This window comes from Plutella xylostella, chromosome 3 (genome assembly GCF_932276165.1).
Source record: "Plutella xylostella chromosome 3, ilPluXylo3.1, whole genome shotgun sequence".
Lineage (NCBI taxonomy): Eukaryota > Metazoa > Arthropoda > Insecta > Lepidoptera > Plutellidae > Plutella > Plutella xylostella.
The window spans coordinates 10,169,539-10,191,114 of record NC_063983.1 but is presented as its reverse complement, the minus strand read 5'-3'; the positions used below and the strand labels follow the sequence as shown (position 1 = coordinate 10,191,114).

Below are 21,576 nucleotides of genomic sequence, written 5' to 3'. Positions count from 1 at the left end.
GAAAGAATTCATAGACTACGATAACTTCCGTCAATGATTGTTTTTTGGTGTTGCCACACGGAATATTATGGTGTACTCTGTGTTTTTCAGTGTGTTTTCTATGGTACTCTCAGTAGAAAAATATTTATCATTCATTCATTTGCTTTCGTTCATTTCATTCAACGTTCGTCACCACCACAAGCACAACAAAAAAAGTTTTCCTGTCACGAATCACGAATTTGTATTTTCAGTCGCGGTGCAATTTATTTTTCTTGCCAGTTTAAATAGAATTCCAATTATAATTTTCACACTTTCATCAGTTTACAATGATAACAACTGAAAAGCAATAGTAATGTGATCAACTCGTCATCCAATTTACATCATAACTTCGTCATCGAGTGTGCTCGAAGTGGTGTGATTGTCCGTACTCTTATTTATTTAGGCACTAATTTCACAACAATTACTAGTGAATAGCGATGCTGTGTAGGTAGTGAAGAGCATAACGCGTGTGAAATGTCACAACATGGTTGTCCCGAGAGACTGCCGAACAGGTCGAAGGGATTCCCTGAGGAGGGCGCGGGGCCCACCATGGAGCTGCTGGTGGAGACGCTCACCGGCACCGCCTTCGAGATGACCGTGTCGCCCTCCGACACCGTGCACGCCATCAAGTCCAAGATCTACCGGGTCGAAGGTACGCACACACACACTCGCGACTAATGCGTCATTAATAGCCAACAAAGAACTGCACGCAGTCAGCACCTGTCACACGTGCCGTGTCACCTGCAGTCGTGGCTGCAGCATGAGCCTGATAACCTCTTGATAGTTGTGCATGTCACATGCACTTGTGCAGTGGAGGCATGTTGGTCACAGTAGTGACCAATTATTTGTAAACAATGTAAGGGTTGCATAGTTATCTACCTACAAATATTGGTAGGTGTAGGGTACTTTTTTAAGTGTTTCATAAACACCTTTGAAGTGTATTGTTTTTGTGATACAGCTTTCACTTCAAATTATTCACTGCTTTACATTATTTTGGTTTGGTGGCTCAGAAATAAGGCCAATCAGCCACCTTCTTTTATATTTATCTTCAACCCAAATAAACAACATCTCATGCTGGTGTGTTTGAAAAATATTTAAATAAATATCCCCATGGTATCTCAATGCCCCACTTTACAATATTTGTTTAGCAACACCATAATAATGTTGTTTTAGCCAAACACAACAAAATTACTCGGAACACCAAGCTAGCTGCTGTGTTTATAAATACAATCTAGTGTCGGTGTTTTTTTTTACAAACATCAGGTCATTGAGATTTACAGCTGCTTTGATATGTTGCCAAGGCTATCTCCTAGCGAGACATATATTTGAGGAAACTGTAAGACTTTGGCATTTTTACAACACCTGAACATGAATTCTTAGGTTATTTTAAAAACATGACTTGTGTTTTTAATCTTGTTTTGTTATTGACTTTGTTAGGTAGATTTGTATAAAATAAACATAAGTCTTAGATAACATGAATCTTGTTATAGCATGGTTTTAGGTTTTTCCAGTGTAAACAACAGTTTCTTAAAGACTTTATAATTAAGTAGTTTTAAAATTAATATTATTTTAATGGTGGTGATCCACTCCACTTTATTTTCATATAAACAGTTCAACCATTTCTTTATTTTCAAATGCTTACTAAAGTATTAGTAGTAAAAATTATTAGGTGTAATTATTGGGGGTTCTCATAAACTCTAAAATGTGTAGGTACTCATTAAAGTATAAGTTAAGTAATTCAATAATATTAACTACAAAATGGTCATATTGTCACAGGCATCAACTACTTAATGAACATTTTCACACTGGTCTTGTACTTTGAACTCAATAACAATTGTGAGTGCAGAATATGTAACACAAGTATGGCGTCTATTTTAATCATGAATCATTTATTCCAAGGAGCATTGTATGTTGTTGGTACATACCTGTACAATACCATAGCAATATATTTGTAGTATGGGCCTGTAATCAGTCACAACTACTAGAGAATAATTGAATGGTGTTCATGAAGAATGCTTTTGTCTATCATTATTTTTGCATTATAATAGGAAGGTACTACATATCTACATTTATTATTTATAAGTGAATGCGTCAAGATATTTATTTAAAAATTAGCACCATTTAAAATGTGAACGTAAATATTTTTACTAGAGTTGTGACGCAAAAAGATAAGGTAGTGCCTATAATGATAATGAAAAGTAGTTGAAAACCAGTTAGCTAAATAGAATATTTACGCCTAAATTAATTTGATTATCTCATGCGCCCGAACCGTTTTAAGGGCCGCTTCTTTCCTCTTTAGCCGAAATTAGTCTACGTCACCGTTAAATGTATTTGCTACACGAGCTCAGCCTTAAAACCAAGTCATCATAAAACAGTAATCAGATAGATAATCGCACTCCAAAAATACGTCATCGAAAATAACCGTTTATTTAATCACCGGGCTAAGAGAAAGTACTTACAGGTGGACGTCCACCACGATGACTCACTCTACACATACCTACTTCTGCGTGCTACAGGATACGAGATCGACAGAATCACCCACTTACATAATGCGTCTCGACGTGAGACAGATTGCCAAAATGATAGCAGCCTTGTAGATGTTTCTGTAAAGCGTTAGCTATATTAGGAACTCTGCCTCGCTCGGACCTTGTCGAATATGCGCGTGATTTGTCATAGATTCCGATGGTCTTCGTTTACTAGATGTATCTGAATAACAATAGCTGTTACATTGTTAGTTTCTTGCGTAAGTTCGAGATAACATTTAGGCGATTTGACTTGTGATTGCGCATTGTTATTGCCAGACTCTGAATACCAAAAAACTATGCATTATCCGTACCCCCCGCTGACCTACTGCTGGTGGGCAAACATTGTGCGTGTCCTCGTATGTTGGAAAACACACTCTGTTGGACGCCCTACAAGTTTATCTTGTTTACTACCACGGGCACAGATAGGTCCTGCTGGCAGTTGTAAGTACTTCCGATTAGAGTTCTTACACAGGATTTACGAAGTGTCTGGCAAAAGAAGTATCTACTATCTACAGAGTTAAAAGGTGTTTCATTGCCACCCCAGTCTCCTACAATAATTTGTAAATCTTGGTGCTTCTTGTAAAACAAGGATAAGCAAGTAGAAATAACGTTGCCAAATTGATATTCGGACGGCAGATAGTATCAATGCCAAGCTCAACAAGTACCTACCCCACAGCAGACTGTATCTATAGCCGGTAATCCACGTGTAACTATAATTTGTAACAGTCTGGCCTGCACGATGCTTTCAAATCAATCGCTCTTCCACCCAGCTATTACATTGGGTGAAAGCGTAAATATTATACATATCGTTATTGCGTAAACGAATTTCAATATTGGATTATTCATTCCACATAAAAATGCTGTAATGTGCACGAAATGAGAGCAATCCGCGTGACCGACTTTGCTTTGGTTTGTCCGGGCTGCTTGGTCCTGCCAAAATGTACGACATTGACACACTTACTGCATGGAGTACCTCTATACATGATCATTGAATATGATTAATGCCACTGTGGCGGCCTTCTCTCCGATCAAGCATGGATAATCGCTCCATACAAAACGTATTGTTATCTATATAAACGCTGTGCTCAAAGTACATTTGCACTGAATGTTATTGTAATAAATTGAAAACCAATGAGTGTGTAGGTATAGAAAGAATTCTCTTACGTAAATTTATTGCTAGGTAAATTGTTCACGGCTCTGCATTTGGTATCCCCAATATTTAGGTAGGTATAGCTAGTTATGGCTGACGTACATTGTGATTGTAAATTAATTTCATATGACGTACGATAATGCTTGAATGTAATAAGAGTAGTTTATAACAGTTTGGTATGCAACCACTTATTTGGAATCGGTTTATTGATGATTTTTATAAAAACAAATAAAGTAAACCAGCGGTTGCGACCTCTGCTCTGTTTGATCCTCTACCTCTACACCCACACCAAATATTAAATCAGTATCCATACTTTCCAAAAATAATGGTCCTATACTTTGTTATGCTATATTTCACTGTCTGGAAAATTGCTACCTTTAGGATAAAAGACATGTTGTCACTCTTCATATTTATGTTTTAAACAGTGACAGCAAATCTTTTATCACACAGGTAGGTAGCCATTACCCAGAAATTGTGATACAGACCCATAGTATAGTAAAATGTATGTCGACTAAAATGATCCAATAATATTATAAACCCTGTCTTTCCCCTGCAGGCATCCCGATATCCCAGCAGCACCTGCTCTACAACCTCAAGGAACTCGACGATGCGTCCTCGCTGCACGAGCTGTCTATCTGCGACGGCGCGCGCCTGCGCCTCGTGCTCGGGCTGCGCGGCGGGCCCGTGTCCACGCGCCGCCTGCCGCCGCCGCCCGCCAGTGATGCTAATTGGAGGGATATTGAGCGACTGCTTGATGGGAACAGGTTAGTGAGGACTAGGGAAGAAGAGAGTGCTTGTTCGTAGCTTGTTAAACACTAGAGCGCTATCATCACGTCCCCCCATTGCTGGGGAACTGGTCTCCTTCCAATGAATGGGTTTTAGGCCTAGTCGACCACGCTGGCTTGGCGAGTGGCTGGTGGACAGCTAGATAGAGCGCTATGATAGAAAGGATTTGCCAGGCGGAATAGCGTCACTAGCTGACTGTCCAGGGTGCGCCGGACCGGACCTCTAACGTACAGTGCTCCAAAATTGATAATGCGCATAGAAATCTTTGACAGATCGGTTGTTTTCGATTATGTGACACATGATATTGACTGCTATTTCCTTCGAACAAGGTGCAAAATGCAAGTGTTTTTTTAAGGCTCTTACGATTTAATGATTCGGGTGTGAAGATCTGCATGTGCATTATTAATTTTGGACAAGTGTACAGTTGATACGTCGCTTGGAGATGTATTCAGTCGTAACACGTCACACGATGCACTACTATAGTGTTTGTGGTGTGCCTTCGCAATGGATATGAAGCTCGTGAGCAAAAGCCAATGAGTTTTATGAATGCCATAAATAATTCAAAAGTAAACTAATTACTTACCTGGAAACTCATATTTGTTCGTAGGTCCGTAATCTACACGTTTAGGCCACTTAATTGCTCCCGTCGTAGGTACAAAAGTAGTGCCCCCGAAAAAGGCCACAATCACCAAATAATCGATACCTCATTGGGGTTAACCGCAGTTTATTTATTTATTTATTTATTTAAGGCACATCAACAGTACATGTTACAATACACTTACAAAAAAAAGGTTAGAGAGGTACTTATCTATAACATGTACCAATTACAGATATGCTCAACACTTTTCATATAGGCACATAACAAAACATAAATATAAACACAATCAAATACAGTTTAAAATTAAAAAAAAGAGATAGAAACAAAACTTTGCTTACATCTCAGATCAACTACAAATAGATTCGCAATCGCCGTGTGCACTATTCTCTTTCTCACTCAAACCATAGATGTTGCCGACAAAAAAATAAAACCTAAATATGGGGAAATTTAACTTATCATAATAACAAAAACAAAACTTGAGTATATCGTCGGTTGATAGGAAAAAGACACTAAAGGCTAATTTTTCAATAGCCAGACAAAAGTTTTGCTGGGAAATAATTTTGATGCTGTGGCGTCTCAATGTTTCTCAATGTTTGTATTACCCAGATAACATTTATCTGAATATTGAAAAATCAGCCTTAGTGAGTTTTTCCTGTCAACCGACGATATAAGAAAAAAAACTTTACTCATACTTATTTGATTTCAATATAATTATTTAATATACACAAACTGAGTGGATTGTATAATTCATTGTCTTCGTCCAATCGAAACAATCCTCTTCAAAATGTGCCGAACACAATTTTGTATGTTTCCTTGGTTCCCAATTTGTGCGACCGGTAATGTCTATCCATTTTCTTGATATTTTTTTTTCTGTCGGAAACCTATGAAAGAGATAAATGGATGAGCATGAGCATTATAATCGTGGGCCAAATATGTGATGGGGTTTTTTTTAAAGGAAACACGTATTTCGTATCAATACAATAAACTTTATATTATACAGAAGAAATCACACATGGAAGAAAAAAAAGAAACGAACGTTTCCTCACAATGAGAGGCACCTCATTTGAAAGAGGAGAATGACTTCTACAAAATACAATCTTCACAAAAACCGAATTCGTGCGCCCCATTTGTAAACCCAACCCGAGTCCGTTACAATTTCTAGTATTTTCTTTGCATACTATAATATTTGTGGGTAAAATAAATTTTCAATAACTTGCAACCCCATGTGATTTGTTATGATATGGTACCTCGTAATTTTTACTTAAAACTGATACTAAAAGACCTTACAGTATTAAAATTAGTATCGTTTTATATTAAAATCGAGCCAATAGATAGTACTATGATGAATGTAAGCTTGTTAAACTTGATAGTATCTACTTACATGTGAAAATATATCTCATCCATCATTCCATCGTGTTTTCGTTCAATATGCTCTGTACAACCGAACAAAATCCACCCACCCATGTCACACACTCGTTAAGTGATGATAATAGTCTAATAAACTTAATAAACACCCACAAATCACTAGCAAATCAAAAATAAATAGCATTTAGAAAATTTTGTTGTAACTGTCAGCCTTTGTTTGGCACAGATTTTTCATTTGTTTCATTGTTTGGCACAGAGAACTGACGTAAACAGGCGCCTCAGCAAAAAGGACAAAAAACATTTACAGCTTAACGTTTCTTTCTTACGCTTAATGTAGCTAAGCGTCTCTTTTTCGCAATGTCAGAACTGTCACGATTATACCCCTGTGGCTTACATTCTTAAAAATTTTTGACACTTAACAGATAAGTCTATAAACTTATTTAAACTATAAAAACAAAACAATTTCTTAACACTAACATATTAAACATTAATAGTTCGAGATCGCACCAAGTACATTATTTCTAAAAACTGCAAGACTGTCCCAAAAAATATCCAAATTATCATATTTACTATTAATAGTGTTGAATTCCTTGCACATTCTATTGAGTGGAGCGTGTACACCGAGGTTGGTTCTGGAATGATTTGAGTGGAATAAATTTATTATACGTTTACGCGGGTAATTAAATGGAATTGATATTTTGATTTTACTCGAGATATTACTAGAGTTTATTTTATTATTAACAACGTTATATAAGAACATGAGATCATGCTGAATCCGTCGATGGCGTAAGGAAATCATTTTGAAATATGTCAACCGCTGTTCGTACGGACACCGGTGTGAGATGCCGGGGCTGATGAAGGCGAGGTGGCGGGTGAAGGCGCGCTGGATGCCCTCGAGGCGCTGCGAGTGCACGGCGTAGTGCGGGTTCCACGCCACGCTTGCGAACTCTAAAATACTCCTAACCAAGGCGTTATACAAATTGATTTTCGTTTTATTACAAAATCCCCTTGTATTACGCTTCAGAAAACCAAGCATCTGAGCCGCTCTTTTAGTGACGCTGTCTATGTGACTTTTGAAATTTAGTTGGCTATCAAGAATAACGCCTAAATCTTTTATCTCTTGAACTTGACTAATATTTTGGTTGCCAATTTTGTACAATGATTTTAAAGGGTTTTTCTTTTTGGTAAATTTTGGTTTGGTAAGTTTGAACTAGCGTGTGACCAAACAAGACCCACTTCCAATGGCCCATTGAGTATTTGGACTAAAACAACTAATAAACCTATTGAGTACTTATTTGGACTAAAACCACTAATGCACTTTTAAATTATCTATACAAATAGGTAACAAGGATGCTCTTATCTCACCCAACCACTTAGCAATGCCACAGATAAATTACAAAGGTTATTTCCTGACTTCCAAAAATAAAGTATATCGTCATATAAGTTGATACACATTTATATTACGCCGGATAACAAATGTTACCTTGATTTTGCTAGTTTAGGTTTTTGTTGATTTGTCCTGTAGATAGACCTCTTGGTGACCGTTATGAACTTTGACAAAATGCCAGAGTTTTTATGCCTCTCAAATGTCGCTCACATGGCGTGGCCTTGAGATTTCATTTCATTGCTAACCAACTCTTAAGGTTCTAAAAAAATATATTGGTATTTAGATTTTAGATTTGGGTCTGCAAAACCTATTTTGAAAATAAGTAAGGTGAATGTATATTTCATTGGGGGCTCTAGTAAGTTGTTGGTCTCACTTCCCGTTTAATCTTCGTGTGTCGGTGTGCGTGTCGGGGAAAGGATTAACCAGTCAGATTAACTACTAACAAGCTAGGTATATATAAATGTGCATATGTGCTACTAAGCTATGATAAATTTGTTATGTAGTGCGACTCCTTACCCACAGTCAAACCATATTAACATTTGGTTTTGTGGGATGTATGTAATAGCATAAGTTGTTTTCTTTGAATAAAGATTTATTCTATTCTATTCTATTCTAACTAGCATTTGTTGCTAAATGCTCAATGTGCTTGGTATCTAAAGGAAGTACATTCGACATGTCACTCGAAGAAACCCTTTCATCTTAACGCCTTTACCGCCAAATTCATTCCTCCCTAACTTGAACCTTCTCTACCCCACAGAGACGGCGGCGGCTGCAAGGTGACAGTGCTGGTGTTCCGCGACGGCGAGCGAGTCAACATGCTGCGCGTGCGAGAGAACCACGACGGCACCTACTCGCCGCTCGACCCCGCCGCGGCAGGTCAGTACACGCCCGCCGCACCCCACAGAGACCCCGCCGCGGCAGGTCATTACACACCCGCCGCACCCCACAGAGCGCGTCAACAGTCAACATTACACGGCTTTCCTCATGTTTGGAGTGGATTTTCTGTCTTCTATATTGTGTCAGCGCGTTTTTCGCTGCTTTGGCACAATTTACTAAAGTTATGACGATTGTCTGCGGATGTACACTCATGAACACAAGAATCAGTCGTCTCAGAATACCGACCCGCGGAATCATCATCATGAGCGCACAATCGTCCACTTCTGGGCGTCCACAACACTACTTGTACTGAACCTCAGAATAAGAGCTATGTTGGACGCCCTTCATTCTTCATATCAATGAGGATATTAGAATAAATCATTATACTAACCAGTGCATTCCCCCTTACAGCGTCGCCGCCCCCCCGCGCGCCCGCCCCCGCCCCCGCGCCCGCCCACCACGACAACGCGGTGACGCTGGGCAAGATGCGCGAGCTGCGCCGCCGCCTCGACTCGCTGTCCGTGCAGCGCGCTAGACCAAGGAATGACGGTATGTCACATCATACTTGAAAATTTTACATGCCATGAAGTCATCTTCTTAGCCATTTTAAACCTCAAAGTCCTTCTTCAGTCTATGCCACATTACGAAGTCATAATGATTATTAATCAGCCCGTAATAATATAAACCATAGATCGCCGCAATGATTTCGACGCAGTGAATGCGACATAAGCGCTGCGATAGGGCAATGTCCCATTAGTGCATTGCGTCGTCGCAACGATCATGCAACGCATCGTTGTAACCGTTTTAGCTGTAATGTAAAGAGCGTACAAGCTACCACCTAAGATTAAAAAAAAATATTTTCCTAAAATACTAGAGCATCTTGATAATCCCAGAATAGGCAGCCTTTTTTTTATCACCGTGGCAGGTACAGTATAAATAAACAATCACTCACTTTCGTTATCGTCTCACCTAAACCCAATATTTTCCCATTTCCAGATGAAAAACCCGAACCGATCCAAAAGACGCGCAGCGAAGAAACCCTGTCCGTCCCGAGTCTCCTAGACGAAGCGGCCAGCTACAGTACACGAGACTTCTCGTACGACGACGACGCTTTTACACCACTATACGACGGCAGCTACACTAAATACGACTACGACTGCTCATTCGCTGACCGCTACACACTCTTGCCTCCTATTGGCTCGCGCACCGACTCAGAAGAAACCATCGACAGTGATAGGCTGAAACTATCCGATGCGTTATCCGGTTCGATATTGGTGAAGAGTGGCAGACGGGAGGGAAGGGATGAGGAGGCGGCCATTTTGGAGGAGAGTGTCAGTTTTGACGGGTCAGTGGAGGAGTGTCTGAGGCAGGAGGCCGCTGCGAAGAACTTGGCGCCGATCTCAGCGGATAATGGGGATTATGGTGAGTTGCATGTGGCTTTAAATGATATACATAGGTGTTATAGGAGCGGTGGTAGCTCAGTCGGGTAAGCGCCCGCTTCTCACGCCAGAGATGCGGGTTCGAATCCCGGCGCTGCATGTACCAATGAGTTCTTTTAACTTAAGTACAATGTATACCATCGCTCTTACGGTGAAGGAAAACATCGTGAGGAAACCTGCATATCTAGATTTAGCACATCTAGATATGTGAACCCACCAACCCGCAGTGGACCAGCGTGGTGAGAAATGGTCCAAGCTTAGGAAGGCAGTTTAGACCTTGGGGATATGCACAAAGGTTCCACTCGAGAGAGCCAGGTGCAGGTACTTACACCCCCACAGAAAATAGAATAGAATGGATATACATATTTATTGATTGAATCATCTATCTAACTGAAACGGCCCCCAAACATGAGACAATACACCCAATATATCTTGCTACTGGTAAAATACAGTACCGCGACAATCAAATCGTACATTTAAAGCATTTTTTGAGAACTTGATAGATTGTAGAATTATGATAAAAGTAAAATGAATATACATATTTTTTTGAAAGCTTATGCGCTTACCAACTGATTTCATTCTTAAATGTTATATTCTCATAATTTGCAGGTCCCCTAACATTCGGCCGGCGCGCCCGCCTGCACCTGCTCGGCGTGCCCGCGCGCGCCCCCTCCCCCCCGCCCGCGCCCCCGCGCGCCCCGCCCCGCCCCCCGCGCGCGCCCCTCTCGAGTTCCACCCCGGACCTAGACGCGAGGGAGCGGACTAGGATACTGCCGCAGCTGAGCCGGTATAAGAATAGGTGAGTTTTGTACGTTAAGGTATATACGCACGACGAAAATGGATGCCCAATATTGTCTAATAGCAGAGGATTGGTTTCCGTCCACACCACGTTGAATTTATTTATGTATCTGTTGTTGGCTGAAAGAAATACGCCGATTTTTTATAACATAGGGAAATAGCAGCAGGATAATTAAGTAAAGTTACGCTAAATAATCATAAACTGCTCTAGAGCACAAAGAGCGCCACAGCATTTAATTCATCCAATAATGACCTGCTAACGTTACTACTTACTTCATTTCTGAACTAACTCTTACACGTTATGAACGTTCTATTCTATCATGCATTTCCACTAACGCTCCACATCCTCATTCCAGAGAGCACCTGCACCTGAGCGACGAAGGCTTATCCATCGAGCGCCCCCTCGAAGTGACCCGGCTAGTTGCCGCCCCCGCCCCCGCACCCCCCGCGCCCGCGCCCGCCCCCGCGCGCCGCGTCCGTTGCGGCTTCTGTCGCAAGCGGCTCAGCATAGCGACCGCCCACCGCTGCCGATGTGGCGCCACCTACTGCGCGCCGCACCGCTATGCTGAGGTACATGGCTGTGCCTACGACTACAAGGCGGAGAGAGCCCACAGCCCGCCCAGGCTGCAAGCGCCGAAACTGCCTAAGATATAGAAGGTTAGGTTAAGTGGCACGGGGGTCGCTGTACAAATCGAACGAACGAGGTTTGATGTGCAATCGGTAACGCGGTTGGCGCAGCTTAGGAAAAACAAAACCAAAACTGCATTAATCGTACCGATTGCGTGACAATTCTCGTTCGATCGTCGATTTATAGAGTGACCCCCCAGGAACTAAGCGGTCGCGAATGTGAGCGGTTGGTTGTGCCGCACGAGTGTACTGATAGCGTGTAAATTGTCGATTAGACGGTCTAAAGTCCATTAGGCGGTAGACCCAGTATTGTTGTATTATAAAGTCTGGCGGCGCCGCGGTTCGTCTAAAGAATTAGTTAGACGCACCGTGGTGTCGGCAAGTGTAAAAGTTATAAAAAAATATGCCTTGTTTGTACGTACGGACGGAGAAATTGTTGAAAGTACAGATGATATTATATGTGACGTCTTATTGGACGTGTTAGTGTAGTTCGCTAATTCATATTATACATATTTAGTTCCCAATTAACTGTTTGTTAATGAGTATATAAATTGTGGTGGTGTTGCATGAGGCAATGTGTTTGTTTTATTGTGGTTGGTGTCCTGCACTCACGATTGTGAGCTACTCGATGCTACATGTGTTTGCTAGACAAATCTCGTCATCATTATACTATAAATCCTAATTATGATTAATTAATTATACATTTTCGTTCACAACTTGTTGGGGTGGATCTAATAAATTGACTTATAAATAGATATATTGAAATGCACTATTCAATGTTCTTGTCATAAAGTAATACTATAATTATGTTAGCGCTAATGCTTGTCTAATATTATTGTTTCATAATTAATCCGGTGGATACTGGCTATATTTTTTTTGTGTAAAAAAATTGTTGCAGGTCGGAGAGTAAAGTCATTGAAAATTGTGATAATATTTTGACGTAAGAGGAAAATGTTAAAATTACTTATGCCACGTGTGTTTTTTGTAAAGAAATTATAGCAATTTGAAAAAATATAGATAAAAGTGATAGCTTCAAATAATTGCCCGATTTTTTAAAACACTTAGGTGCTTTTATTTTGTGCTGTAACAGGTTTCTTGATTTTTTGTATAAACTGAAGTAATGCTTATGATTATGTTCTACATATTATGAACGCCTAGTTTTTGTATTGTGTTCTCAAACGGTCTTTCAGAAATGTCTGACCCATTGTGTCCAAATGTCTATTGATTTTCTAATAACACTTAATTCCTCTTATAAGAACATCTGTTACATTTGCAGTCATATACATATTTTCGTAGAATACATTGTGTATTAAAGTTTTAAACATACATAGGTTATATTTTTAGTAATCCACGTAGAACTGAATTTCGCAAGCATCTGCCCCCGGCGGGTCACAAATGTCACAGATGAAATCATAAGATGAATCAAGCTGCAACGGTATTTAATTTAATTAAGTTTATAGATAATTTTTATTTGGGAAAATAATTTTGGCTGATTTTGATAATAAATATTTGTAATGCGAAAGCGACAATTTGTTTTTTTAATTTATTTACTATTTTTCTTATAAAAAAATGAGAAGGCATGCGGTACGTAACCCATTGATATGATACTCGAGGAAAAAAAGAAATGTAGGACATTTCTCAGATAGCTAAATTGGCAGAGATCTCAAACTATAACTTTAATAATTATTGTGTATATTCATATAATTATTGTGTATAATTTATAAATAAAGTACTAAATAGTTAATATAATTAAATAACGCCTTAAAAACGAGCTCGCATGATAAAATAATTAAGTAACATTTTTAGAACTCACTTAAAAACTAACCATAACTTACACCAACACATAACTAACGCACATAACTATCAGTCTCTTTCAACAACTGTTCAAAAACCGCAACCAGACTATCAATACCTTCTTGAAAATTATAATCATGTTCCTCTTCCTCACTGAAGAATGCATGAGCAAAGTCTATAACCGTGAGACTGACCCAGGGCCTTCTCTCTTGGCCGTCGTTGCAGAGGTCTTGCAAGGTCGCGTAGTAGTCTCGCTTGATGTTGCATATTTTGTTGGTGATGTTGGTGTCACTGGAGTGCGTGGTCGAGGGTGGCAGTAGAGAGTGCACGTCCACGGCGGGGGCTGAACTGGATTTGCGGAGGCCGTTGGGTTTGGATTTGTTCTTGCTGCTGGAATGAGAAAGCATTATCATTAATATGGTGACCAATAAACACATATTCTGTTCTGTCTTACCTAATAATCGTACACTGCGACTCGGTATAGGCTACGTAACATAATATAATACGTGAGGACATCTCACACACGGCCATCCGACCCCTAGATAGGCAGCGCATGGGTATCGGACAGATGATCTATCTACACAGATACATATTAACGCCCAAGACCCGAGTACAAATATCTGCCCTAGCCGGGAATCGAACCCGGGACCTTCGACATAGCAGTTAGTCACTAACCACTACACCATTCGGTCGTCTCATTGCCGGCTACTCACTCGCCCCCGCGCACGCGCAGCCGCCCCGCGTCGTACATCAGCAGCAGCGAGGTACAAAACAGACACTGGTGCGAGCGAGACGGCACTACTACTCACCCGTCCCCCGCGCCCCGCATCATACACAAACAGTAGCGAGGTACAGTACAGCCGGAGACCCCGCCGCCGCGCGGACCACCGCTGCACGCGCCACAGACACTGGTGCGAGCGAGAGGCACTATCTACTACTCACTCCCTCAGACTAGACTAGCTACTCACCCGTCCCTCCCTCCCCCGCGCAGCCGCCCCGCATCATACACCAGCAGCAGCGAGGTACAGTACAGCCGGAGACCCCGCCGGTGCGCGGACCACCGCTGCAGGCGCCACAGACTAGACTAGCTACTCCCCCGGGTGCGAGCGAGACGGTACAATACAGACACTGGAGCGAGCGAGACGGCACTATCTACTACTCACCCGTCCCCCTCACCCCCGCGCAGCCGCCCCGCGTCATACACCAGCAGTAGCGAGGCGCAGTACAGTCTCAGACTCCGCCGCCGTGAGGACCACCGCTGGAGGCGCCACAGTGGGGCGAGGAAGCGAAGGATAAGAGAGCGCGGCGGCCGGGGGCCGTTGAGGTAGGTGCGGAGGGCTGGGGGGAGAAGTTGGAATTAGACAAAAAATTACAGCGGCATAGGTAGAGCAAATAATAAAATCCAAAAGGAAAACTATGTAAAACAATGTCATGACCAGCCTGCTGGCACAGCGTCCGAAAGACCCCGAGATCAGAACATACAGAAGTACGGCGACTTGGCGAATAAGACATCCCCGCTATAAGATAAGCTCACGTCACTATATTACGATTTGCCATAAATAATATCGATGACGACTAACGCTAATCAAACTGGCCAATCCTTTCACCCCGGTGATAGACCCCTAGTCCAGTGCTAGTGTTTGTTACTGACACGCAAAGAAGAAGATTATCCACCCACCATTTTTGACGGCCTCTCCATGTAACTTCTTCCCATAGTCCTTGCCATGTCTCTCTAGCACGCCATCGGCTTGTCTGTACACCTGGAATATACATTTTAAGGAGTTAGTAAATAGTAAAATTATCAAAGCTACATGATGTTTATTGAAATATGGCTACGGCTCATATACTGTATTCGATGATAAATATTGGTACAAGAGTATTCGGTATTGTAAATAGCTGCAACCGGACTCCCAAGCGACCGATAACCCTCCGGTCTTAAAGGGCTGTGTTCTGTTGTAGGTGGCGCCACCAGTGACTGTACCTTATGTACGGTGGCCTGCGCCTAAAAGTATACAGGCGGAGTTTTTAAAATAGCGATCCCTGATGATGAAGGGACCAGCTACATCTGTTATAAATCCGGGGACGTGTTGTGTGTGATGTGTGTAGCAGTGGTGTTTATGTGGATGTGCTTGAGCAGCATGTGAGCTTGAGATCGCTATTTTAAAAACTCCGCCTGTATACTTTTAGGCTCAGGCCACCGTACCTTAAACCTTCTTTGCGATTGGTCACTCGGTATATTCATTACAAAATCTGTAACAATATTGAGCAATTGCACACTTGTTACCTGAAATCCCGGTATACAGAAGCTGTACTCCTGCCGACACAGCGAGTACTTGGCCTGTTCTCGCGCAATCTTTTCCTCTGAAGCCAGCGGGTCCCATGTCCTCTTACCTGAAATTATTTACGGAGATATTTTATATTAAAGAAATCATTTTTATTCGTCATAAAATGAATATGATATTACAAGAGGAACAAGATGGAGCAAGAAACTCCAGAGCAATTTTTTTTATTTATTTATTTAAATAAATATATAAACATTTTATTTATTTAAATTTAAATAAATACATAAAATATTTTCAATTATAGGTAGGTACCTACCGCCTCTCATGCCAGGGATGCGGGTTCGAATCCCGTCCCTGCCAGAATAAGTATACAAAAAAATACAAATTGCTACTCTACTCGAAACTCACCAATCTTAACATCCATAATACAGGGTTCCAGCATGCCATGGGCCAAGTCTTCCATCACAATATACTCTCTCTCCACGCCATTGTAGACCACCCTCTCAGTCCCGTAGTACTTGGCCGTGAGAAGGCGTAACTCCAGTAAGTCTGGCTCGGTGGAGGTAGATAGGCGCTCGTAGAAGGCTATCTCCCGCGCTTGGGTTGGTTTGAGGATTGGCTTTAGGACTTTACCGTCGTTGCGGTGCAGGAGACCTGGTGAAATGAATGAAGGTTCTGTGAGTGAAATGCTATGTGGTACAGACACAGGTCAGGACAGGTCAGATAGGTCAAACTTAAAATATTTAAACATAAAAATCTGTGCATGAAAGAGGTCGAGTAACGTCGATACGACCTTATATGCATCCGGGCAGTCAGCGACTGTCAGATACTCTGACGGGCCAATCTTTTCACCACTCTAATCCTATGGTGTAACGTTAACTCGCTAAGGAGAAGAACATAGCCACAGGAGCCATCTGGATGGCTACCTGTGGGATAAAAGACATGCTGTCACTGTCTAAAACATACTTACAGAGAGTGGTAGCCATTATCCAGCCATTGTAATACAGGCCCTTAACCTAGCTACCATTGCCACCTACTCACCATAATACTGCTTCCCGGTGTCCCCGCGATGACCGGCCACCTGCGCGGCGTAGGGCTGCGGGGGGGGCATGGCGCGCGCGGGGGCGGGGGGGAGCGGGCTACTGCCATCGACGCTCATTGGTCAACCTGCAGGAGGGAGAGGAAATTGTTGTACTAAAAAGATAAATGGTATTGAAGTAATTATTATATTTATATTTATAGATACAGTTGAGAACACCTCCTTTTTTCGAAGTCGGTGAAAAATGATCAGCAATACAGAATAGTTGTTATGGGGAAAAGAGGCAGTCTCAGACACCGACATTATGAATACCTAATGATTATATCCACAGTATAACGAGGCGAAGTAGCCAAAAGTACATAGGTATTACATATTTATCGGTACACTACCTTGGCTTTTTGATAGAACTTAGCTAGCTTTTTATGGCTTTTTATGAAGAACCAAATTCCTAATTTCCCAGTAGTGGGAAATAAATTAACAATATAGGAGACGAATTAAACAAAATATATTTACAAAATAGCTAAACAGTACTAAGCCGTTGCTACATAAGAATCTGCCATCTAATGTCAAAAATTCAAAAAACTTATTGAAAAAAAATACCTGAATTAATCCAAACCAAGCCCGAAACAAAACACTGCTACTTAAGTATTATTTTTATTTATGAATTGTATCTGTGTCTTTGCCAAGTTTACGTCTCGGTGGTTATCGGCTCTGTGGGTATCTTATCATTATCAGTATTGAAGGAAATTGACAATGTTTATCAGTGACTTATTGATATCTAAAATATGTTTTAAAAGTATCTAAAACCGTGTCTTCTGGGAAAACCGTGACACATTTTAGGGGAATAGGATAAAACAACAAAATCCATATTCATGAAATAACATTTTTATTTGCGTATTTTTATAAATGTAACGTAGCTAGAGCAAGCAAATTAACGCCATCTATCGGCGCTTAACCTAAATATTATTTAGATTCATATTTATAAATTCCTTCGCCGCTTTTCCGTCCTATTTTCCCCTCCGACACCAACTTATTCAGAACAGCTATCGGTTTAAATACAGCGAGTCTGGTTTTCTCATACAGGGTGCCCAAGACTTGCACTTTAGTGTCCAACCCTGTATAGTCGGCCAGCTCAAGGGGTCCCATCGGGTATCCCGCCCCGAGCTTCATGCCTACATCTATGTCCTCGCCTGAAGCATCACCTGAAATTGTGAAATCATGTTTCATGTTAATATCTACATCTATTTTTTTGTGCAAAATATGCACTTAAATAATTTCTTTTATTAGGTATATAAAGGTGCTGGTGATAACTCTAGAAAAAGCCCTCTGAACCGACGACCATAGACAGGTGGCCGGTATTGGTTGGATGAGGAAGGCTGAGGACAGAGTGGTGTGCCCTGTTGGAGAGGCCTAATGTCCAGCAGTGGACGATCACGGGCTGATGATATCACATAGAAAACAAGAATTTGTGAGGTAGTTTTCAAAGGTTCAAATGATTTCGTGATAGAGTACATACATAGTGATAATGAGTACGGCAAATATTTTTATTGGTACTTATCTTAAGGTAGATGTTTATCTGTAGATAATGTTGTAATTTGTGACACCATTACACATTATTTTATAGGAGATATAGAATTTGTTTTTGGTTACCTTTTCTGGGCGTGGATTATTTTTCAATGCAATAATTTAAGTTTATTATGTATACATACATTTTCTTGTAGCAATAGAAAACACTAAATTATGAGGAACCTGCACATAATTATACTATCTCTCGGATATAAGGTTTGCAGCGGCTACAAGCGACGTGAAATGAAACAAGAAATAAGTTTGTAAATAAATGTAGGTATAATATAATATCAAAAATATAAATGCGATTACAACAAATAAGTATTCTTACTTACAAAACAATAGCACCAATCATCCAAACACCTTTTAACTTACAACTTATTCTTGTTATACTTGTAAAACCCTTCCCCAGTTTTAATCCCAAGCTTCCCCTCTTCCACCATTTTGTCCATGAGCGGTATTGGCTTGAACACGGGGTTGCCAGTCTTCTCATACATCACTTGGAGGGCGAACTTGTTGGTGTCGAGCCCCGTGTAGTCCGCCAACTCGAAGGGGCCCATGGGGTAGCCGGCGCCGAGCTTCATGCCGATGTCTATGTCTTCTTTTGTCGCGTCACCTGGAATTGGTAGTTGGGAAATTGGTAGAGGTGTTGTTGTTGGAAAGATTATTGTGGAATAAATCATTAACTACACAGTCTTTATTGTAAAACTTATAGAAGACATAGAAACCTAGCAAACCGAAAATAGAAGGTGTAATAGATAATTTTATAGCACATACCTACATTACCAACATAAAAGCAAGCAAGGCAAGGACATAAAATCATGCAATAAAATAATGATTATTTACTTACGAACACCATCCACATGCACCCAGATATATATTTAATTCACTGAATTGAATAAAAGGAAAACCAATAATACCACAATATCCAGGGGGCACACACTATTTATGCATAAAAGATAGCTTTGAGTAGATGCATTGTATAGATAAATATTTAAAATCTCCTTATAGCACATGTTCATATATACAACACATAGATTGAGCAATACCATTTTGCAGGCAACAGAGCCAACTTCAAAACGGCTCTAAGACCAAACTACCATCAACACAAAAACCAACAAACATCACAATGACATAACCAACCTCTTTCATACATCCTCAATGCCTCAGCGCTGTACGGGCCAAGCAGGCGGTTCACCACGAACCCAGGCGTGTCCTTGCATGTGATGCAGGTCTTGCCCACAGCCTTGCCCCAGGCCATCATGGCCTGGTATGTGGCCTCGGAGATGTCGTCGCCCTTGATCACCTCCAGCAGACGCATGACTGGCACCGGGTTGAAGAAGTGGAGCCCGCCGAATCTGGAAATAGGGATAGGTTAACGTAGGGTATGTTAAAAATTATATGGGTTTATTGTAGGTTAGTTCTAGTAAAATGAATCAGCTATTTTAGCTTTTTTGAAATATTCATAGTTCAGTCTTAGCAGTAGGAATGTATAAAGTTTTCAATTAAATAAGGGATCCGCAATTTTTTTACAAATTTATCCATGAATCTCATTGGGGTAAAAACATAAGAAGAGAATTTCACCTGTCCTTCCTTTTGATTCCGGAGCATATTTCATTGATTGATATGGATGATGTGTTTGAGGCAAATATTGTGTGTTCAGGTGAGAGCTGAAATAATAAGATAAAAATATTTAATTTATCAGTCTACCTAGTAGAAATTTTGCAATTCCACCCCAAGAGTGTCACAGGCCTTACATTGAGGTTTATTTTACTCATGAGGGGCCCTCCATTAATCACGTGAGGTCGTTTATCTCATTTTTTGACCCCCCCCTCCCCCCTGGTGATATTTGGTGAGGTTTGGGACCAACCCCCCCTCCCCCCTCCTGGATCACGTGTATTTTTTTGGAAGTCTATGTAAAAGCTATTTTTGACTAGAAAAAATATAATGAAAATTGCGTTTTGAATTAAAAACCATTTATGTGTATTTGCAATAAAAAAATTACTGAGGAGAGGTTTTCCGTACCCCCTCCCCCCCCCTTTGAGCCTCACGTGATTAATGGACGGCCCCTGATGATCTATTAAGACCAGACCAATATTCTTATAAAGTATTCACCAACTCACATCATCTAACTTCTTGAACAGTTCCTGTTTAGCATCCAGTTTCTCCACAATGGCCTCAACTATCAGGTCAACATCAGCCCCATCCTCAATCTTAGTGGACACCTTGATCCTGTCAAAGGAGTCTCTAACAAACTGCTCAGCCTTGGCTGCATCATCCTTGAAGGTCTTCTTGGCCACTCTGACCAGGTTGCTTTTAATGGACTTCTGTGCCTTTTCCAGCAACTCTGGCTTCACATCAATTATTGTCACATTCTGGCCGGCCTGGGCTGCTACCTGAAATAGATTTTTTATAGACAAATGTAGTTGTGATGTAGGTACCTATGTGAATTATTTTTTATAATTAAACTTAAAGAAACTTGTTTAGCTGTGAGCATTAATTTACCACAGCCATGTATTTAGAACTTAATTTATGTTCTTAATTAGTTAAATAGTTTCAAATAATATAGCCATGTTATTTTTAGATAAATGTAAAGCAATAGTTTACCTGAGCAATCCCGGACCCCATAAGCCCTCCTCCGACTACAGTGACATTCTGGATCACATTGAGCGAGGGAGAACTGGAAAAGTTCCGCACGAGTCCTATTAGTTTGATCATCGCGACGGCACTGACTGTTTTCTAGGCGGAGAAAGTTGCTAACAAGTTGTAGTGGCGATGGCGATACGCGGTGAGGAGTTTTTCTGATAAGTTGTAAACTACATTAAACCGGCAAATGCACGCACGCGGTGGGAATGAATATGTTTATGAATTATGAATAAACTTTGGAACGGAAAGCGCAAGTTGGCAGGTTTATTGACCGGTGTACGAAGGTCACAACAAGATAAGATTACAAATAAAATGGCTGTCGAATAGTTGGTGTTTACATACCTGCCGTATAGCGGGTTTGGAGATGCGGCAGAATTCATAATAGTTACAATTATTTCAGCAGGTGGGTAAGTTAATTCATAAGAAAAAAAGGAAAAGCTGAAAATAAAAACAAAACAACATTAACAACATATTATGAAAATTTGGTGCTACGCTCCATTACACACAATATTTTTGAAATTAATAATATAATAAAGTATTTGATATTCTAACAGTAAACATTACCAAAATAAAGAAAAACAATGGAAAACATTTTCAAGTTAATTAAATCTACCCTAAACATCTAATAATATTATCGGTTGAGGTGTATTTTTCAACTACTTACAAAAGAATATTGATAC

General features: G+C 40.7%; 3 protein-coding genes across 5 annotated transcripts; 1 reads left to right on the top strand and 2 right to left on the bottom strand.

Annotated features, from left to right (window-relative positions):
* Positions 1-141: 141 nt before the first annotated feature.
* LOC105384969 (AN1-type zinc finger protein 4) lies at positions 142-13,098 on the top strand. 2 transcript variants are annotated; one of them, XM_048625938.1, is made up of 7 exons: positions 142-670; positions 4,250-4,457; positions 8,587-8,750; positions 9,117-9,254; positions 9,702-10,127; positions 10,754-10,943; positions 11,299-13,098. In XM_048625938.1, the coding sequence occupies exons 1-7, from the start codon at positions 493-495 to the stop codon at positions 11,594-11,596; spliced, it is 1,602 nt and encodes a 533-aa protein (XP_048481895.1). In that variant the 5' UTR covers positions 142-492; the 3' UTR covers positions 11,597-13,098. The 2 variants fall into 2 exon arrangements, with proteins under 2 accessions (XP_048481895.1, XP_048481897.1); XM_048625940.1 differs by having other exon boundaries at positions 143-670; positions 8,587-8,705.
* On the bottom strand, positions 12,877-21,372 carry LOC105384953 (inositol polyphosphate multikinase). The gene is made up of 7 exons (XM_048625978.1): positions 21,239-21,372; positions 16,687-16,812; positions 16,054-16,299; positions 15,648-15,754; positions 15,042-15,123; positions 14,527-14,701; positions 12,877-13,753 (listed from the first exon to the last, which is right to left on the bottom strand). Exons 2-7 carry the CDS (start codon positions 16,802-16,804, stop codon positions 13,417-13,419), a joined length of 1,065 nt encoding a protein of 354 aa, XP_048481935.1. The 5' UTR covers positions 16,805-16,812; positions 21,239-21,372; the 3' UTR covers positions 12,877-13,416.
* On the bottom strand, positions 17,626-21,189 carry LOC105396360 (probable 3-hydroxyacyl-CoA dehydrogenase B0272.3). 2 transcript variants are annotated; one of them, XM_038116903.2, is made up of 5 exons: positions 20,858-21,189; positions 20,374-20,646; positions 19,835-19,920; positions 19,394-19,608; positions 17,626-17,886 (listed from the first exon to the last, which is right to left on the bottom strand). In XM_038116903.2, the coding sequence occupies exons 1-5, from the start codon at positions 20,966-20,968 to the stop codon at positions 17,648-17,650; spliced, it is 924 nt and encodes a 307-aa protein (XP_037972831.2). In that variant the 5' UTR covers positions 20,969-21,189; the 3' UTR covers positions 17,626-17,647. The 2 variants fall into 2 exon arrangements, with proteins under 2 accessions (XP_037972831.2, XP_011566658.3); XM_011568356.3 differs by lacking the exon at positions 17,626-17,886 and adding an exon at positions 18,514-18,866 and having other exon boundaries at positions 20,858-21,182.
* Positions 21,373-21,576: the final 204 nt, after the last annotated feature.

Excerpts from the sequence above, each read along its gene's own strand:
- LOC105396360 (XM_011568356.3), bottom strand. The coding sequence starts at position 20,968 with ATGATCAAACTAATAGGACTCGTGCGGAACTTTTCCAGTTCTCCCTCG. Across the intron at positions 19,921-20,373 it reads TGTTCAAGAAGTTAGATGAT|CTCTCACCTGAACACACAAT; the intron begins GTGAGTTGGTGA and ends TTATTATTTCAG. Across the intron at positions 19,609-19,834 it reads GGAATCAAAAGGAAGGACAG|ATTCGGCGGGCTCCACTTCT; the intron begins GTGAAATTCTCT and ends CCCTATTTCCAG.
- LOC105384953 (XM_048625978.1), bottom strand. The coding sequence starts at position 16,804 with ATGAGCGTCGATGGCAGTAGCCCGCTCCCCCCCGCCCCCGCGCGCGCC. Across the intron at positions 15,755-16,053 it reads TATTATGGATGTTAAGATTG|GTAAGAGGACATGGGACCCG; the intron begins GTGAGTTTCGAG and ends AAATAATTTCAG. Across the intron at positions 14,702-15,041 it reads TGGAGAGGCCGTCAAAAATG|CCCTCCGCACCTACCTCAAC; the intron begins GTGGGTGGATAA and ends TTCTCCCCCCAG.
- LOC105384969 (XM_048625938.1), top strand. The coding sequence starts at position 493 with ATGTCACAACATGGTTGTCCCGAGAGACTGCCGAACAGGTCGAAGGGA. Across the intron at positions 671-4,249 it reads CAAGATCTACCGGGTCGAAG|GCATCCCGATATCCCAGCAG; the intron begins GTACGCACACAC and ends TTTCCCCTGCAG. Across the intron at positions 10,944-11,298 it reads CTGAGCCGGTATAAGAATAG|AGAGCACCTGCACCTGAGCG; the intron begins GTGAGTTTTGTA and ends TCCTCATTCCAG.